The 15,317-nt window shown below is 41.9% G+C and overlaps 1 protein-coding gene across 2 annotated transcripts in view; it reads right to left on the reverse strand.

Moving 5' to 3' along the window:
- Window positions 1-3,945: 3,945 nt before the first annotated feature.
- Window positions 3,946-15,317, reverse strand: part of ASNS (asparagine synthetase (glutamine-hydrolyzing)) — an 88,737-nt gene continuing 77,365 nt past the window's right edge. For both annotated transcript variants that reach the window (XM_081102521.1, XM_081102520.1), the window contains 10 exons: window positions 13,647-13,884; window positions 10,739-10,924; window positions 10,383-10,484; window positions 9,809-9,936; window positions 8,324-8,450; window positions 7,149-7,255; window positions 6,582-6,682; window positions 4,905-4,986; window positions 4,666-4,821; window positions 3,946-4,281 (listed from right to left, as the gene is read on the reverse strand). In XM_081102521.1, the coding sequence (XP_080958647.1) occupies window positions 4,072-4,281; window positions 4,666-4,821; window positions 4,905-4,986; window positions 6,582-6,682; window positions 7,149-7,255; window positions 8,324-8,450; window positions 9,809-9,936; window positions 10,383-10,484; window positions 10,739-10,924; window positions 13,647-13,884 (1,437 nt within the window). In that variant the 3' untranslated portion in view covers window positions 3,946-4,071. The remainder of the gene's footprint in view (window positions 4,282-4,665; window positions 4,822-4,904; window positions 4,987-6,581; window positions 6,683-7,148; window positions 7,256-8,323; window positions 8,451-9,808; window positions 9,937-10,382; window positions 10,485-10,738; window positions 10,925-13,646; window positions 13,885-15,317) is intronic.

Below are 15,317 nucleotides of genomic sequence, written 5' to 3' on the forward strand. Positions count from 1 at the left end.
GGAAACAGGCTTGGCCAGGGAAGCTGTTGCGTCATCCATACATGCTGCAGTGGCAGTTTCTTCAAACCTTCCATGTTCGTTGCAAAAGAAAAGGCTAACGTTATACCACATGCCAAAAACTTTGTGTAGCTCTCACGTGCAGCTTACGCGCAGTGAGTTGCTGCAGTTATGGTTGGCCTGTAAGACGGAGTTCACTGCTAGGAAATTGGCTGGAATAAGTATCTCCACTGTCAAACATGTGGGTGGTATCTAAATATGCCAGATTCCATAGTCACTAAAGTTTAAAACCTGGAGCCAAATTCGCATCCTCAAACACTGCCAGTTTGTGGTGTACGGCACACCTTCGTCTTGCAGAGCACAGCTGACCATTGAACATGCGTTTGAATTGCACAGGTCCACGTATATATGGATTTCTTTCTTTCTTTTCAAAAAATAGTTTAAGTGTATTTTTTCTTCTTTAGGATTTTAGTGTATTCTTTTCCCTAGCTTACTTTATTGTAAGAATACAGTATATAATACATATAATATGCATATAAAATATATTTTAGTCAGTTGTTTATGTTATCGGTAAGGCTTCCAGTCAACAGTAGCCTATTAGTAATTAAACTTGGGGAGAGGGGGAGTCAAAAGTTCAGTGTAGATCTTTAACTGTGCAGGGGCTTGTCACCCCTAACCGCTAGCATTGTTCAAGGGTCATCTGTACACTGGACAACTGATGTTGGGTGACATCCGGAGAGGCCAAGGGAGGCCTCATCCAATCCAGGTTCTTGTCACAGAATAAAAAAGGATTCAAGGGCATGACAGGATTTAGCAAAGCATAGTAAATTTACTAAAGTGATGGAACGCACTGGAGAAGTGAGAGCAGGCAACCTCAGAGAACTGGGTGCCCTGATGGGATCTGTGTGGAATGGAAGGTGTTTATTAAACGTGGGCAGTCACCCCCTTCCCAATGCCCACTGGTGGGGTGACTGCCGATGCCACTCATCCTTGTCTTCTCTCTGGATAGCAATTTATTTCTTTTCGGTCCTTCTGATTATAGGAGCGTGAGGATGGGGAACAGGTGGTCAGTGAAGACAGCGCCCCTGAAGTCCCAGCTAGGAGAGAGAAGGGGAGGGAGGGAGCTCTAGGCCTTTGTTCTCTAGCCTAACTTTCCTGCCTCAGAACCATGACCAGCCAAGTTTCCCAAGTATTGTTGGGGTCACTTAGCTTGGCTGGGTGGGGTTGTACCATGGATACACCTGGAACCAAATCATGCTAGCTTTAAGCCAGTCAAGCACCTGCAAATACAAGATTACCATTAAGAGCCAGCCAATATTAGTGACATTTCTTCAGCTTCCTAGAGGCATTTTGAAATTTTAAGTTAAGGTCTATAGCTAGCCTCAGACTCCGTCCTCCAACTTACCAGAGAAGTTCCTGGTCTCTTCGCTCTTCCCATCAAGCATGCTCACATTTACCCGTGTGCCACCAGTTTCCTCTTCAAATTTCTAATAACTAAGTTCATCTTTAATGTATTTCAAAATATTGTCCCTACACAACCGATGAGCATTCCAATGAAAATCTACCTGTTCATTGGACGTGAAGGGGAGCAGAATTTGCTACCCCAAAATATGCCTCTTTGGGAATGTTGATTATTTTAGGTTAATTTTAATCAAGAGCAGACTTGGGAGAAAGCTCTGAAAACCAACTAGAAGCTCCTCTTTGTCAAAGGACATTTATATGTGTAAGGGCGTCTCCCTCACTGCACAGGCCTGCCCCTTCACCATCAAAGGAGACTTATCCACATACCAATCTTACCAGGGTTTGGGGTGCTTTTCCTGGTAACCTCCGGTACTCTCCACCCCCATCTTTTGTCTTCAGCGGAGGTTGGTATTTAAGGTGATGGCTTCGGAAATGCCACGTCACTCAATTGTCCTGGGCCTCTCCCTTGTATACAAGAGGTATGTTTTTAAACTTTGTTTTTTCTTCTCCTTACCTCTCATGTTCATTTGATTATTAAAAAGGTAGAGGATAATTTTTTCTCCCCAAAATGTTTCCTTCTTATACTTTCTTTCCCGACCTGGGTTCGGAACGCTGTTTCCTTTTGTGGGAAATGCTTGGCTTGGGTTATTCCTCTAGAACAGAGCTTGGCAAACTGTGGCCCATGAATACTACCCACCTATTGTTATAGTTTTAATGAACCCTTTTCTTTGCACACTGCCTATGGATGCTTCTGCACTACAATGGCTGAGTTAATCAGCTCCAACTGACTAAAAGATTGACTGTCTGATCCTTTGCAGAAAAAGCTTGCTGACCTTTGACCAAGAACAAGAGTCCTGACATAGTAGTCAGAAAGACATGAGTGGAGTGGGAATGATAACCCAGGTATGGAAGGTCACCAGGATGGAAAACCCCTGGTACTTAGCAATGGGCAGAACAGAGAGGACAAGCATTGTAGGGTGGGACCTCACTCCCAGGGTGACATTTCCTTCCCTAGTATGTTGCTGGTCACGTGGTTTAGACTCCCTTATCTTTCATATTGTTGGTCATGCAGTTCAGACCCTTCCCTAACCTTTCCTCCCCTCTCATGTCACCAGTCATGCACCAGAGCCCCTTAGAGGAGAAACAAGGGGACCTCAGACACTTCCCATCCAAGCCCTTGCATAGCCACTCCCTTCAGCATTAAGCACTCAAGGCAATGAGGTTCGGGCCCATATCAAATAATCTCAGGAGCAAAGCTTCAGGTCTATTGACCATATGGAGACAGTTTTGGTCAAACTAGAGATAACATCTAAGCCTCAGTTCTGTTTCAGCTCCAGGCCCAGGAAAGCATGTAGGTCCTGGGGGGGGGGGGGGGGGGGCGGGCGGGGAGAGGAGGTGAAGGGGGGCGACACCATGGCTGAATCAAGACCAGCTGCAATGACTAATGATCCCCTACATGAGAATCGACCCATCAGTAGAGACCACAACACTAGAAGGACACACCTGGAACTTTGATGAATATTCTATTGAGAGCCTCCCCTGAAATTTCCCCTAAAGTCCCCCAATTTGGAAAACAGATAAAATCCCTGAAGACAAACTATCCAGTGCGCTCCTTTGTTTGCTCCACCTCCTCTCAAGCCCACACCTAGCTTTCCCTTTCTTCCCTCAAGGCACATGCCTTTGCTTTCTTTATACTAAGCAATCAGTGCCCTTCTTCTGCCTCTGTAACTGGTTTCCTGAGCTAACGTAGCCCCAGCTGGCTCACTTCTTCTATGGCTCACTTATTCTACCTCTTTGACTTTCTAAATAAACGTTTGCTTGTATTTGAGACTTGGCTCTGAATTCTTTCTTAGCCAAACTTAAGGACCAAGGTCTAACATCGGGTGCTGTTCAGCATCAACAGTTTCAGAAGACACATTGCATTGGCTCAACAACAACAATTTTACTATCTTAACAAAACAGAGCTGTCCTGAACTCTTGCAAAGGACTAATTCCTCCGGAGTTTGCCATGGTCGGCAAACTGCGGCTCGTGAGCCACATGCGGCTCTTTGGCCCCTTGAGTGTGGCTCTTCCTAAGCCTTAGGAGTACCCTAATTAAGTTAATAACAATGTATCTACCTATATAGTTTAAGTTTAAAAAAGTTGGCTCTCAAAAGAAATTTCAATCGTTGTACTGTTGATATTTGGCCCTGTTGACTAATGAGTTTGCCCACCACTGGCCTAGCCAGTTGTCAGGATGCAGAAAGAACTGAGAGAGGGAAGTGAGAGAAACCACTCTGACCAGGCGAGGACTGGAAGGAGGCCCCGTGGGCAAGAGACAAAGCAACCCTGCCAGGAGGGTCCTTGTGCATTCTCGCAGCAAACACCAGGCTGCCCCCCGCTTTCCTCACCCACTCTCTCCCTTACTGTGACATAGTAAAAGCTGCTCAGTTCCTAGTCACCGCTAATGAAAGAACAGTATGAATGTAAATGACTGTGGCAATGTTTCAGATTTAAGACTTTTATTTTTTTCACCACCTGGGTAGATGAAGCTCAATGCTACCCCTGGAGCCCCCAAGTCTCTACCCTTCACAATAAGAACATGTACTCTATGTAAATGTTCTTAGAAAGTGCCTACGCTTTGGTGTCTGACTTGTAATGGGTCAGAGTGCGTGCAGAAGGGTCGGTGGCGTTAATCCACCTGGGCATCCAGTAGTGGGTCAGCCAGTCAGCCCGGCCTGGGTAGTGGCGTTCAAAGATTTGACGGTAGTAGTAGCCTTCTTTCGTTTTAGGAGTGTTGAAGGGAAACTTCTGGGCTGCCGCTGCCATCATTGCATCATCAACCTGTAAGAATGAGAGTATAAAACCAGAATGGTTTGTTTTTTTAAATGGCATAGAAATACATGTATTTAATCTAGCTTCATAAAACCAAAAGAGAAAAGAAAGATATGAAAAGGCTTGACTGTAAATACAGCCGGAGACCTCCTGCATCACCCATCACTTAGAAAGTGTTGAAGACCACAAAATGCACAGCTGTGGAACTTTTAAAGAACATTGGCTAAGTCTCTTCTCTCTTAACATGAGATGCTGCTTTATAATCCTGCGTGCTAGTTAATTCTTAAAAAAGAGGAAATCTCTCCTACAGATACAAAACATTGAAACTAAGCACAAAATAAACTCTATACCCAAATTGTCCTATTCCAGAAAATACTTTTAAAAGCATCATACCTGATGCTCAATATGTTCCTGTAAAATCCTAAACCAGGAATTCTTAACGGAGGTTATGCCATCACTGAAGGCTTCTTTCGGTCGCCAGAGAATCTCTTTCGGTAGCAGATTGGAGTCCTCAAATGTCTCTCTCAGGAGATGTTTTTCTATCCCGTTCTGAAGACAAAAGGAGCATCAGGAAAAGCTACAGATACAACCAACACCAATGGCCAGTTTTTATCCTGAACCGATGCACCTACCTTGGGGATTCTCATATCAGGCGGCAGAGACAAGTAATAGGAACAAAACCGATGGTCCAGGAATGGGACCCTCAATTCCAGGCTTAAAGGGGAAGAGAAGGGATCCAAATCAAGATGGTATTTAGCGCCTGTCCATTTAGATCATGGCTTAGAGTTGCCTAGCAATTCAACCAGCCTCTAAGTATTGTTAAGATTATAATGTCATTTTTTTCAATCCTCCGAACTAATAGCCCTGTAAGAACCCATGAATACATATGTACTACCTCAAATAGGGAGTGAAACAAGCAGTTTGAGAAGAATTATTTTTACTTTCCCTTCTGGGAACAAGTGAACACCTATCTCAAAAAGCAGAGAAAGAATCATGGGTGGCAGCCAGAACCGGTTTGGCTCAGTGGATAGAGCGTCGGCTTGCGGACTGAAAGGTCCCAGGTTCGATTCCGGTCAAGGGCATGTACCTGGGTTGCAGGCACATCCCACAGTGGGAGATGTGCAGGAGGCAGCTGATCGATGTTCCTCTCTCATCGATGTTTCTAACTATCTCTCTACCTTCCTCTCTGTGAAAAATCAATAAAATATATTTAAAAAAAAAAAAAAAGAATCATGAGTGGCATGGATGATTAAGAACATCCTTTGCCTTGGCCTTTCAGACTCAAAGATTTTTCTGGGTGGGACCATCCCTTGTCCTATTAAAAGCTGTAATGATAATTCAAAATCTTTTGCTCGACTGATTGAAAATTTACATATAAGATTCAGTATAAACCAATGTTCCGGTTTCCTCACAGGGGCATCATTTGCATCCTGAATCCCGATGACTAATTAGGACGAGGGATAGGACCATAACCACGGGTTCCGTTCACTGCCACCCCCATAATTTATTACTCTCTAATCTAAGCATGGTTGGTAGAAGCAACAGAAACATTTAATGTTGGTTATTTATCATGTATAGCAAGTATCTTCAACTCTCCAACCTGACCAGCTAAAAAGTGAAACTTTATAACATATACTAATCTAATCCTCACTCGGGGACATGCTTTTATTGATTTTAGAGAGAGAGGAAGGGGGAGAGACATCGATGTGAGAGAGAAACATCTATCAGTTACCTCCTGCATGCACCCCAACAGGAGATCGAACCCGAAACCTAGGTATGTGCCCTGACTGGGAATCGAACCTGAAACCTTTTGGTGTACAGAATGATGCTCCAACCAACTGAGCCAACCAACCAGGACAAAATGAAAACTTTAGCCAAAAGAAATGATGCCATAGAAACCTGGTTTTATAATCTTATCAAACCTCTCGCATCTTCTTATCCCTACGCAGGATCACACAGCATCAAGCAGGCAGGTGCTCAGCACCTGTGACAAGGAGGTCACTTCCCTTCGAGACTTAAAACGAGCTGCAACTGCCTTCCCTCGCAGTTGTTCAGATATGAGCGAAATGTTGTTATGCTGTGAAGGTGGAAACTTGGTCTAGAACCACCTGTGAAAGTCCTCTCACATTCCCACATCAGCACTTTGAATTTAGCCTAATTTCTTTGGGGCTAAGGGACAAGCTTCATTTTTCTCTATAAAAGTCATACTCGACAACATATAACCAATTGGAAAGAAAAAAAAAGTCAGCCACTGCACTTTCGGTGCTTGAGGCTAATTGTTACCATCGCCTCTCAAAACACTGAGTTACCCGTGGGCAGCAGTGGTTCGATCTGCGCGGAGGACATCGAACAGGTAGAGCTCCCTCAGCAGCCTCTCGCTCTCCTCCTGGGCCTGTTCCGGAGAAGGCGCCTAGCGACCAACAAACAGCCGACAGTCAGAAATACGCAGACAGATGTGCTTTGAGCAAAGAGAAGTTTTTGCTTCTTACTCTTACACATACTCCAACTCTAAAGGTGGGTGAGGCAAAAAGCCACAGAGTTTAGGGAAGGGAGGGATGCTGTATAAAATATGTCTTCCCTCACACCAAAGAACAAATACAATGGACACACTGTGCAATAACCATAAAATCACAGGGGATTAAGGGACATGATTCCCATGCTTAAAGAATAGAGATTATCGACATTATTAAGACTTCTTTCTCCCTCCAAGAAAACACAAAGCAGACAGTCTCAGATTTCCTCATATACCTCCCAAGGTACTCAGAAGTGTTACTGCTATACCGAAAATAGTGAAATAATTCATACTTCCCCCTTTTTTTCATTTTTCATGCTTTTCTTAATCTAACACCAATATCCTTCCATTTCTGAATGCTTACCTTGTGAAAATATATGTAACCCTGCGTAAGTTCATCTGAGCCTTCTCCAGAGAAGATCACTACGCTATCTGTGTTCTTCCGAATGTACTTGGAAATTAAGTACATACCTTAAAGAAGAGACAGAAATTACTATTAATGTCGACATAACTCTTCACCAAAAATGTCTTTTATTTTTAAATGGTTTTTGGAAACAACTACAAGTTTTGTTCTTAGATTAGACTCTTATCACTTTTGTATGGTGATACTGGTATGAAACGTATGAAATTTTTAAGATATTTGCACCATTGTTCAGTTTAGCAACATTTTAAGGTGGACATTCTTGGTCTAAAAGCATTAACATTTTAAAACCTATATATGAAATTGTGGAATGGTTTTGGGCTATTGCACTGCAAAAGCAAGAGTTTTAGATTAAGTATACAAAAAATAGTAAGAGAGTTAAGGTTTTGGTAGTTTGGTTTTAATTTTTTTTAATACTATCCACCCACCAATTTTCACATATAGTTAAAGATACTACATAAGTTATTAAAAGATGCCCATTGGTTCCTGCTCCACATCCCTGTAAACCAGTATTTGTTCTTAACGCTTCCCTAGGCAGACTTTTTAGACATTTTTACTAATTGCTTCCGCCCCAATGAAATATTAACACCAGATATACTATACAGTCTTATCAGATTCTGAGTCTCTTAAAAGAGGCATATCTAAGCCAGTACATATTAGAGGCTCAACAACATTGGATCAGTCTGATATTGGAATGTATCCACCAGATAAAACTAGTATTGCCTGTTACTGATTGATAAGTTGTATGATGAAATATTTATCAGACTATATCTAAAATGAGTACTTCTTACAGAAAATTAGTTACCACACAGACCTATTTCCCTATATAGCCCAAGAAACATTATACAGAGAAATTGGGGGAAGAGGTTGCAGAACATATATATCTACTTTTTAGAGCAATATCAACAGTGATATTATAAATGTGGAAGTTTAACTACATATTTGTTGTCCCTCTCACTCCAAGAAATTCAGGGAATTCTTAAATGATCTTGTCTTAGATAATTGGTGACTATTTACATTCATTCTGGAGTATGCTTTTTAAACTGTTGCTTGAAATAATATTCTTACAACTTATAGTTTTTCAGAATTAAAAGCCTTTTTGATATAAAATACCTTACCCACTGAAGCGCGAACTGTTGTAATGTCATAAGTTTCCAAGGAAAATATGACTTCATCCAGGGCCTGAATACCTTCCTCAGAGTTAAAGAGGACTTCATGGTGTTCACTCCCAATATGATTTGCCACCTGATTATATAAAGAAATACCCACACACTTGTTATTTAAAGAAAAAAACTGCCCTTGGAAATGAAACTTGACTCTATTTCACAATGTCTTATGAACTAACAATAGTGGAAAACTAGGCAAAATAAGGGGAAATGGTTCAGTAGGCCCCCACAATATGGGGATATGACTCTCCAGGCCACCACATAGAAGTCCCACCTAGTCAAGTTCCCTTGCCTCCCCCGAGTCCCTCCCCTCCACTCAACCACCAAGAGGTAGAACTCCCATCAGCCTTTCACTGCGAGATTTCAACCTAACAGTAAGAGGCTTCCCCACCCCCAAAACACACATCTACTTTACCTAACCTACCTCATCTTTCTCTAGTCCAGCATGGCCTTGCTCTAACCTTGGCCATCTTTCTACCCTCCTGTAATGCCTCATTTATACCTGGGATGTTATGCCTAAATGCAATGGCCCCTCCCCTTATTCTATTTTCTTGGGCTATTTTGGATTCTTTCATCATTAATCAACTTGCTTGGGGACTGCTCTCTAGCTCTTTATCATCATTCTATGTCAGTTTTTCCAGATTAGGAATGAGGTCTCCTGCACACTGAGTGTACTACATCACCTTTTCCCATAGTCCTAAACATACTGCGTCATAAAAACAACCAAAAAACTCAAGCCCTGGCTAGTGTGGCTTAATTGGTTGGGTGTCATATCATGCACCAAAAGATTGCTGGTTTGATTCCCAGTCATGGCACATGCCCAGATTGTAGGTTCAATCCCCTGTAGGGGGCTTGCAGGAGGCAGCCAATCAATATTCTGTTCTCACATCAATGTTTCTCTCTCTCTCTCTCTCTCTCTCTCTCTCTCTCTCTCTCTCTCCCTCCCTCCCTCCCTCTCTCTCTCTTCCCCCCCCTCTCCTTTCCTCTAAGAATCAATTTTTTAAAATCTTAAAAAAATAAAATAACAGCTAACATTCACCAAGTACTTACTACATGCTAGGCTCTACCCTGTGCAGTTTTTGTGAATTATATAATTTTCACCTCAAAACTATTCTGTAGTAGATACTATTACTTCCTCCTAAGTGAGGAACCGCAAGGTGGAGCTAGGATTTGAAATGAGCCATCAGGCTCCTAAGTCCGAAGGCCTAACCACTTTCGAAATGAGAATGATTGTCATAGGGTTTTTATGAGAACTCCATTGACCACAGTAGATAAAAGTACCCAGAATACAGTGTACAACATAGTTGAAACCAGCATTTCATTACATTTTAACACAGTTCATGTTAAAACAATTACCAGAGTCAATATAGCAGAAGTGCAGAATCATCATTACTGGCTTTATTTTCATTCTAGTAACAGGCAGAGATGGTGTCTTACCTTTCTGGCAGCTAGTAAATCAGGACTGTCTTCCATGCCAATGGCGAATGTCTGGAAAGGGTACTGGACTTGGGCTTCCTTTAGCTGCCTCATCAGGGTGGCAGCAACCAAACTGGAATCCAAGCCCCCTACGAGCAAGACGACAGGTGTACTGGTCAGGTGCTGTGCACAGACTGGGACAGATGACCTGCGTTCGTATTAAGCACCAAGACTGGAGTTTTATCATTTTAAATCCCCAACTTTTATAAACTGAAAGTCAACTTTAATAAGAGAAAAATCTAACATAGCCAGTGATCATGGTTAACGGCATTTGAATGGGTTCAACAATCACTACACACAACTCTAAAAAATGTTTACTCACTCATCCCAACAATAATTATAGTGTAACTTTAACTTGCTAAATTACCATAAATATGAAATGCAGCTTAGAGAAAACTGTTTCATCCGATAATGGAGAAAAGATTAAGTCATAAAGTAAATATTTTATGGGCAAAACCTCAGGGATAGCTACAAATCCTTTAACTTAAACAAATACATGATAAATATAACTAGTTGTTTTTTTAACAGTCTTCACCTGATAGAAGACAGCCAATCCTTCTGTCTGTCATCAAACGTTTCCTAATGGCATTGTCAAAAAGGATGCGGAGGTTGCTCTTCACGGTTTCTATCTCAAAACCTGTGAACACATAAAGTAGGTGAAACAGCGCCAGACATGCTCGGGCTGAGTTACTTGCTGCGAAGAGGGATAGAATCATCGACATCTATCCTCACGGCATTTGCTCAACAGTGGAGTTTGTCAGATCCCACTGTGCCACCTCCAAATTAAATAGGAAACAGATCATCAATAGGAAATCATTCCAATGATGCGTGAGTCTAATCCTCCTTTGGGAGAGAGGTGGGGAATGGGTAGGTGGGCGTTTGCTTTATTACCTGGGGATAGCTTCTCGACGCTGTCATAGAGTGCGTGTAGAGGCTCATCTCTGCAGTGATGATATTTGACCATTTCCACTGATGCAACTTTGCCATTTGGCTTTAAATCCAAAACCTCATAGTGTCCTGGGAGAAAAGGCTCCACTTTTAAAAAAGGAGCTGTGGAGTGCTTCAAGTTAACAAGACCTACAAATTCAAAAAGATAACTTTATTTGAATGAGCACACTTCACAGTAACTTTCATGATCAGTTAATATCCTTTAAATTCCTATTTGTTTTCCCTTTTTAATACAAATGCATATCCACTGCAGGAGCAAAATAAAATGAGTTTTTGGTAAGTCATTTTAAAAGCAATGAGAAAGAAAAACTGTTGCAGTACCCTGGCGGAGATCATTCGGTCTGGAAAAGGGCAGTGTTATGAAGGATGCAAAATGTGAGTCAAGAAATTTCAGGGGTAAATTGAATTTAAAGTTATAATTCTATATCATATCAAGTTATCAGGCCCAAAGGAGACACAGGGGAGGTCTGCTTTTCCCTGTGTTCTCCCTACAGGGGTTTCCTAATAGTGCTTGACAGGTATACTTCTTCTGTGCCATTCGAAATGCCTGAAAATAGACCAATTCAGACATCTCTTAGTACCCACACTGTGACTGGTATTCTAAGGACCCTTTTATTGATCTCATTATTCTTGCTTCAGCCAATATTAAATCTAGAAAATAAGTGAGAAAAGACTTGAAATAAAGCAAAAAGAGACATGCAGGTAGACCAGATTTTAGGATGCTACCACTGTCTAGGTAAGAGATAAAAGATGAATGTTGCCCTGGCTGGTGTGGCTCAAAGGTTAGAGCATTGGCCCTAAGACCCAAGGGTCTTGGGTTCGATTCCTGGTCAAAGGCACGTACTTTGGTAGCAGTTTCCCCAGCCCCGGTGGGGGTGCTTGCAGGAGGTAACCAATTGATGTGTCTCTCTCATGTTGATGTTTCTCTCTCTCTCTCCCCCTCCTCCCTCCCTTCCATTCTCTCCAGAAATCAATGGGAAAAAATAACCTCATGTTTGCATATTGAGCATGTATTCTGTAACCTTGATGAACATAATGGAAGGAATATACAGGGTGGGGCAAAAGTAGGTTTACAGTTGTTCGTATGGAAAATATAATAATTAATAAAGAATAATACAAGAATAAACTGTTTCATGTACTCATAACTGTAAACCTACTTTAGCCCCACCCTGTATGGGAACTCTACTTTCTGTTCAATTTTCCTGAAATGTAAAAATGCTCTAAAAAGTCTGTTAATTTTTTAAAATATTAAAAAATCAAATGACCCTGGCAGGAAAAAAGGATCAAAGAACTAAACAGACATTTCTCTAACGAAGATATACAAATGGCACACAGACAAGAAAAAATGCTCAACATCCCTGTCCACAGGAGAATGCAAATTGAAAGGACAATGAAGTAGTACTTCCTATGGAGCAGGATGGCTAGAATCAAAAAGTTAGGGAAAAAGTCTGTGAGGATGTGGAGAAACTGAAACCCTCATATACTGCTGATGGAGATACAAAATGGCACAGCCACTTTGGAAAACAGTCTGGCAATTCCTCCAACAATTAAACACAGAGTTACCACATGACCCAGCAAGCCCACCCTAGGGATATGCCCAAGAGAAATGAAAACATATGTCCACACAAAAACTTGCAGACAAATATTTATAGTAGCATTATTCAAAATAGCCAAAAGGGAGAAACAACCCACATGTCTACCCACTGGCAAATGGATAAACAAAATGTGGTATATCCATGTAACAGAATATCTTTTGGCTGTAAAAAGTAAGTACAATACATGCTACAAGACAAACAAATCTTGAAAACATTATGCAAGTGAAAGAAGTCCATCACAAAAGACCACATGACTTGATCCCATTCATATGAAATGTCTCCAGAGAGGTTCAACAATTGATGGATATAGAGGGATGGGGAGTGACAATTAAAGAGTGCAGGGTTTCTTTTTTAGGTGATGAAAAATTTTCTAAAATTCACAGGAGTTTAAGTAGCAGATATCTGTGAATATACTAAAAACCGCTGAATTATATACTTTAAATGGGTGAATTTTAAGGTATGTGAATTATCAATAAAGCTGTTTTCAGAATGCTAAATAAATATTTGCTATAGCTATGGCCTGGTTCCACAGTGCAACAACTGCAGGACCAAACCTAATATTATAATACCAGAGGCCCAGTGCATGCATTCGTGCACCAGTGGGCCCACTCATCGTGGCCTGCAGGGACTGGGCCGAAACCAGCAGTCCAATGCCACCTGCTTCTCCTGCTCCTGCCTGCTGTTCCCGCTCATCTTGGCCTCGCTGCGCCTGCCACGGGCTTGTGACCAGTCAGTACCGATCAGGAGAGGCTCGCGCCTCCACAGCTGCGCTCACCAGCCATGAGCCTTGTGTCTGGTGCCCATCAGTCAGCTGAGCAGCGTTCCTGCTATGGGAGCCCACCGACCACCAGGGAGCAGCTCCTGCATTGAGCGTCTGCCCCCTGATGGTCAGTGTGTGTCACAGTGACCAGTAGACCAGTCATTCAGCCGTTTAGGCTTTTATATATGTAGATAGATGATAGAGGTAAACTTGCCAAGATATATGGGATCAAACTATATGGAAAGCATATCAGCACAACAAAAATTAAATGAATTTACTACATAGATTTATACTTCAAAGATTACGGAATTTAAGTGCTAAAAGGAGAATCCAACTACTTGGTTTAAAAACCACAAAACCAGAGGGTCTGTGACTTATTTAGTCAATTGTAAAATTCTGGATTGCCCCCTATGGGAGTTGCGAATATGACCTAGGGGGGAAAAAACATAAAATCCAGGATAATAATGAAAATCTGTAGAAAAAAACATATCATTACCTTTAGCTTCTGAACACACAGCCAAAAATCCATCTTCTGTCATGGCTCTAAACAATGGTCTGACTCCATAGGTATCTCTGCCCAGGAACACCTTCTTATTCGCTGTATCCAGTAAAATAAACGCAAATACCCCATCCAACAGACTAGCAGTTTGCTCAATTCCTCCTTTGTTATAAAGATGAAGGATTATCTCACCATCCACTTTGGTTTGATATTCAAATGCAAAATGGCGTTGCAGCTTAAGGAAGCAATAGCAAAATTAAAGTGTTAGAATCCTTGCATTCACTAATAATTTTATTTACTTATTTATTTACTAGAGGCCCAGCGCACGAAATTCATGTGTGGGTATGGTCCTTAGGCCTGGCTTGAGATCAGGGCCATCTTCCCCGGCTGTCCGCAGCCGGCTCCAGTCCCCACCGCCACCCACCCCTGGTTCCCCATTCACCATCAGGCAATCGGAGCCTGTGGGCTGAGGAAAAGAATCAAGAGGTGGTCAGTGCGCCTCATAGTGACTGGTCGAGCAGTCATTCTGGTCGTTTTGCCGTTAGGGTCAATTTGCATATTACCCTTTTATTATATAGGATTTTTTCTTTAGTGATTAAGGTTTTACATATGTGTCCTTATCCCCCATTGCCTCCTCTCCCCTCTCTCATGCCCTCACCCCCCTGGTGTCTGTGTCCATTGGTTAGGCTTATATGCATGCATACAAGTCCTTTGGTTGATCTCACTAATAATTTTTTATTGCCAAGTTCTTTCAATATTTCTATGCTCAATAATCATTTCATGCACTTGAGTGGTTTAGAAGAATCATGGCATTCTGTGAAAATTTTAGTTGCATTCTCATAAACAGAATGTGAAGATAATGCACCAGAGCAGCAATGTGTGGAGGTATGGAGGGGGCGGGCAAAAGTAGGTTTATCGTTGTTTGTATGGAAAATAATACAATGATTAATACATAATACAAGAACAAACTCTGTTTCGCATACTCACAACTGCAAACCCACTTTTGCCCACCCCTGTATATATGTAAGTTAAGCAAATGGGTTGCCCAGTTGCCATGATCCTAAAAGTGTATCTTCTACTATTGTGAAATTTTGATTTCAGAATATAGTACTGACTGAGTTTCTTCTAGGTCAGCCTAAAAGACCCACCTATGAAAACAGAAAGCAAAAGCACAAACATATTTGGCACTATTCCCCGGCAAATAAATGATTCCATCACAATAATAGAGACACATGGTCTAAAACAAAGCTGCAGGTCCCTGGGGAGGACATCCAGTCCTCCCCTCTGCAGTGGAAGTACAGGGACCTCTCACAGATGGACAGAATGACAGTGGAGCTGATCAGAGCACATGATCCAAAGGAGCAGCAAAGGGACTGTCACTATCACCACAGAGTCAGGGAGTTTAAGTTATGCTCCCAAGCCCCGTGGATCTCCATCATCACTGGCAAACCGTACTTAATTCATCATTTCTGGCTGGGAGAGAAAAAGGTTCCTATAAAATCAGGTGGAAATTCTAGATAAGTTTAAACATTTAAAACACGTTTTTAATTTTCAAAAAGTAAGTCTACCCTGCCTGGTGTGGCTTGGAGGTTAAGCGTCGACCTGTGAACCAGGTGCACGGTCAGGGCACATGCTCAGGTTGCATGCTCGATCCCCAGTGTGAAGTGT

The sequence above is a fragment of the Myotis nattereri genome, assembly GCF_964212035.1.
Source record: "Myotis nattereri genome assembly, chromosome: 11".
In the NCBI taxonomy this organism is placed as follows: Eukaryota; Metazoa; Chordata; class Mammalia; order Chiroptera; family Vespertilionidae; genus Myotis; species Myotis nattereri.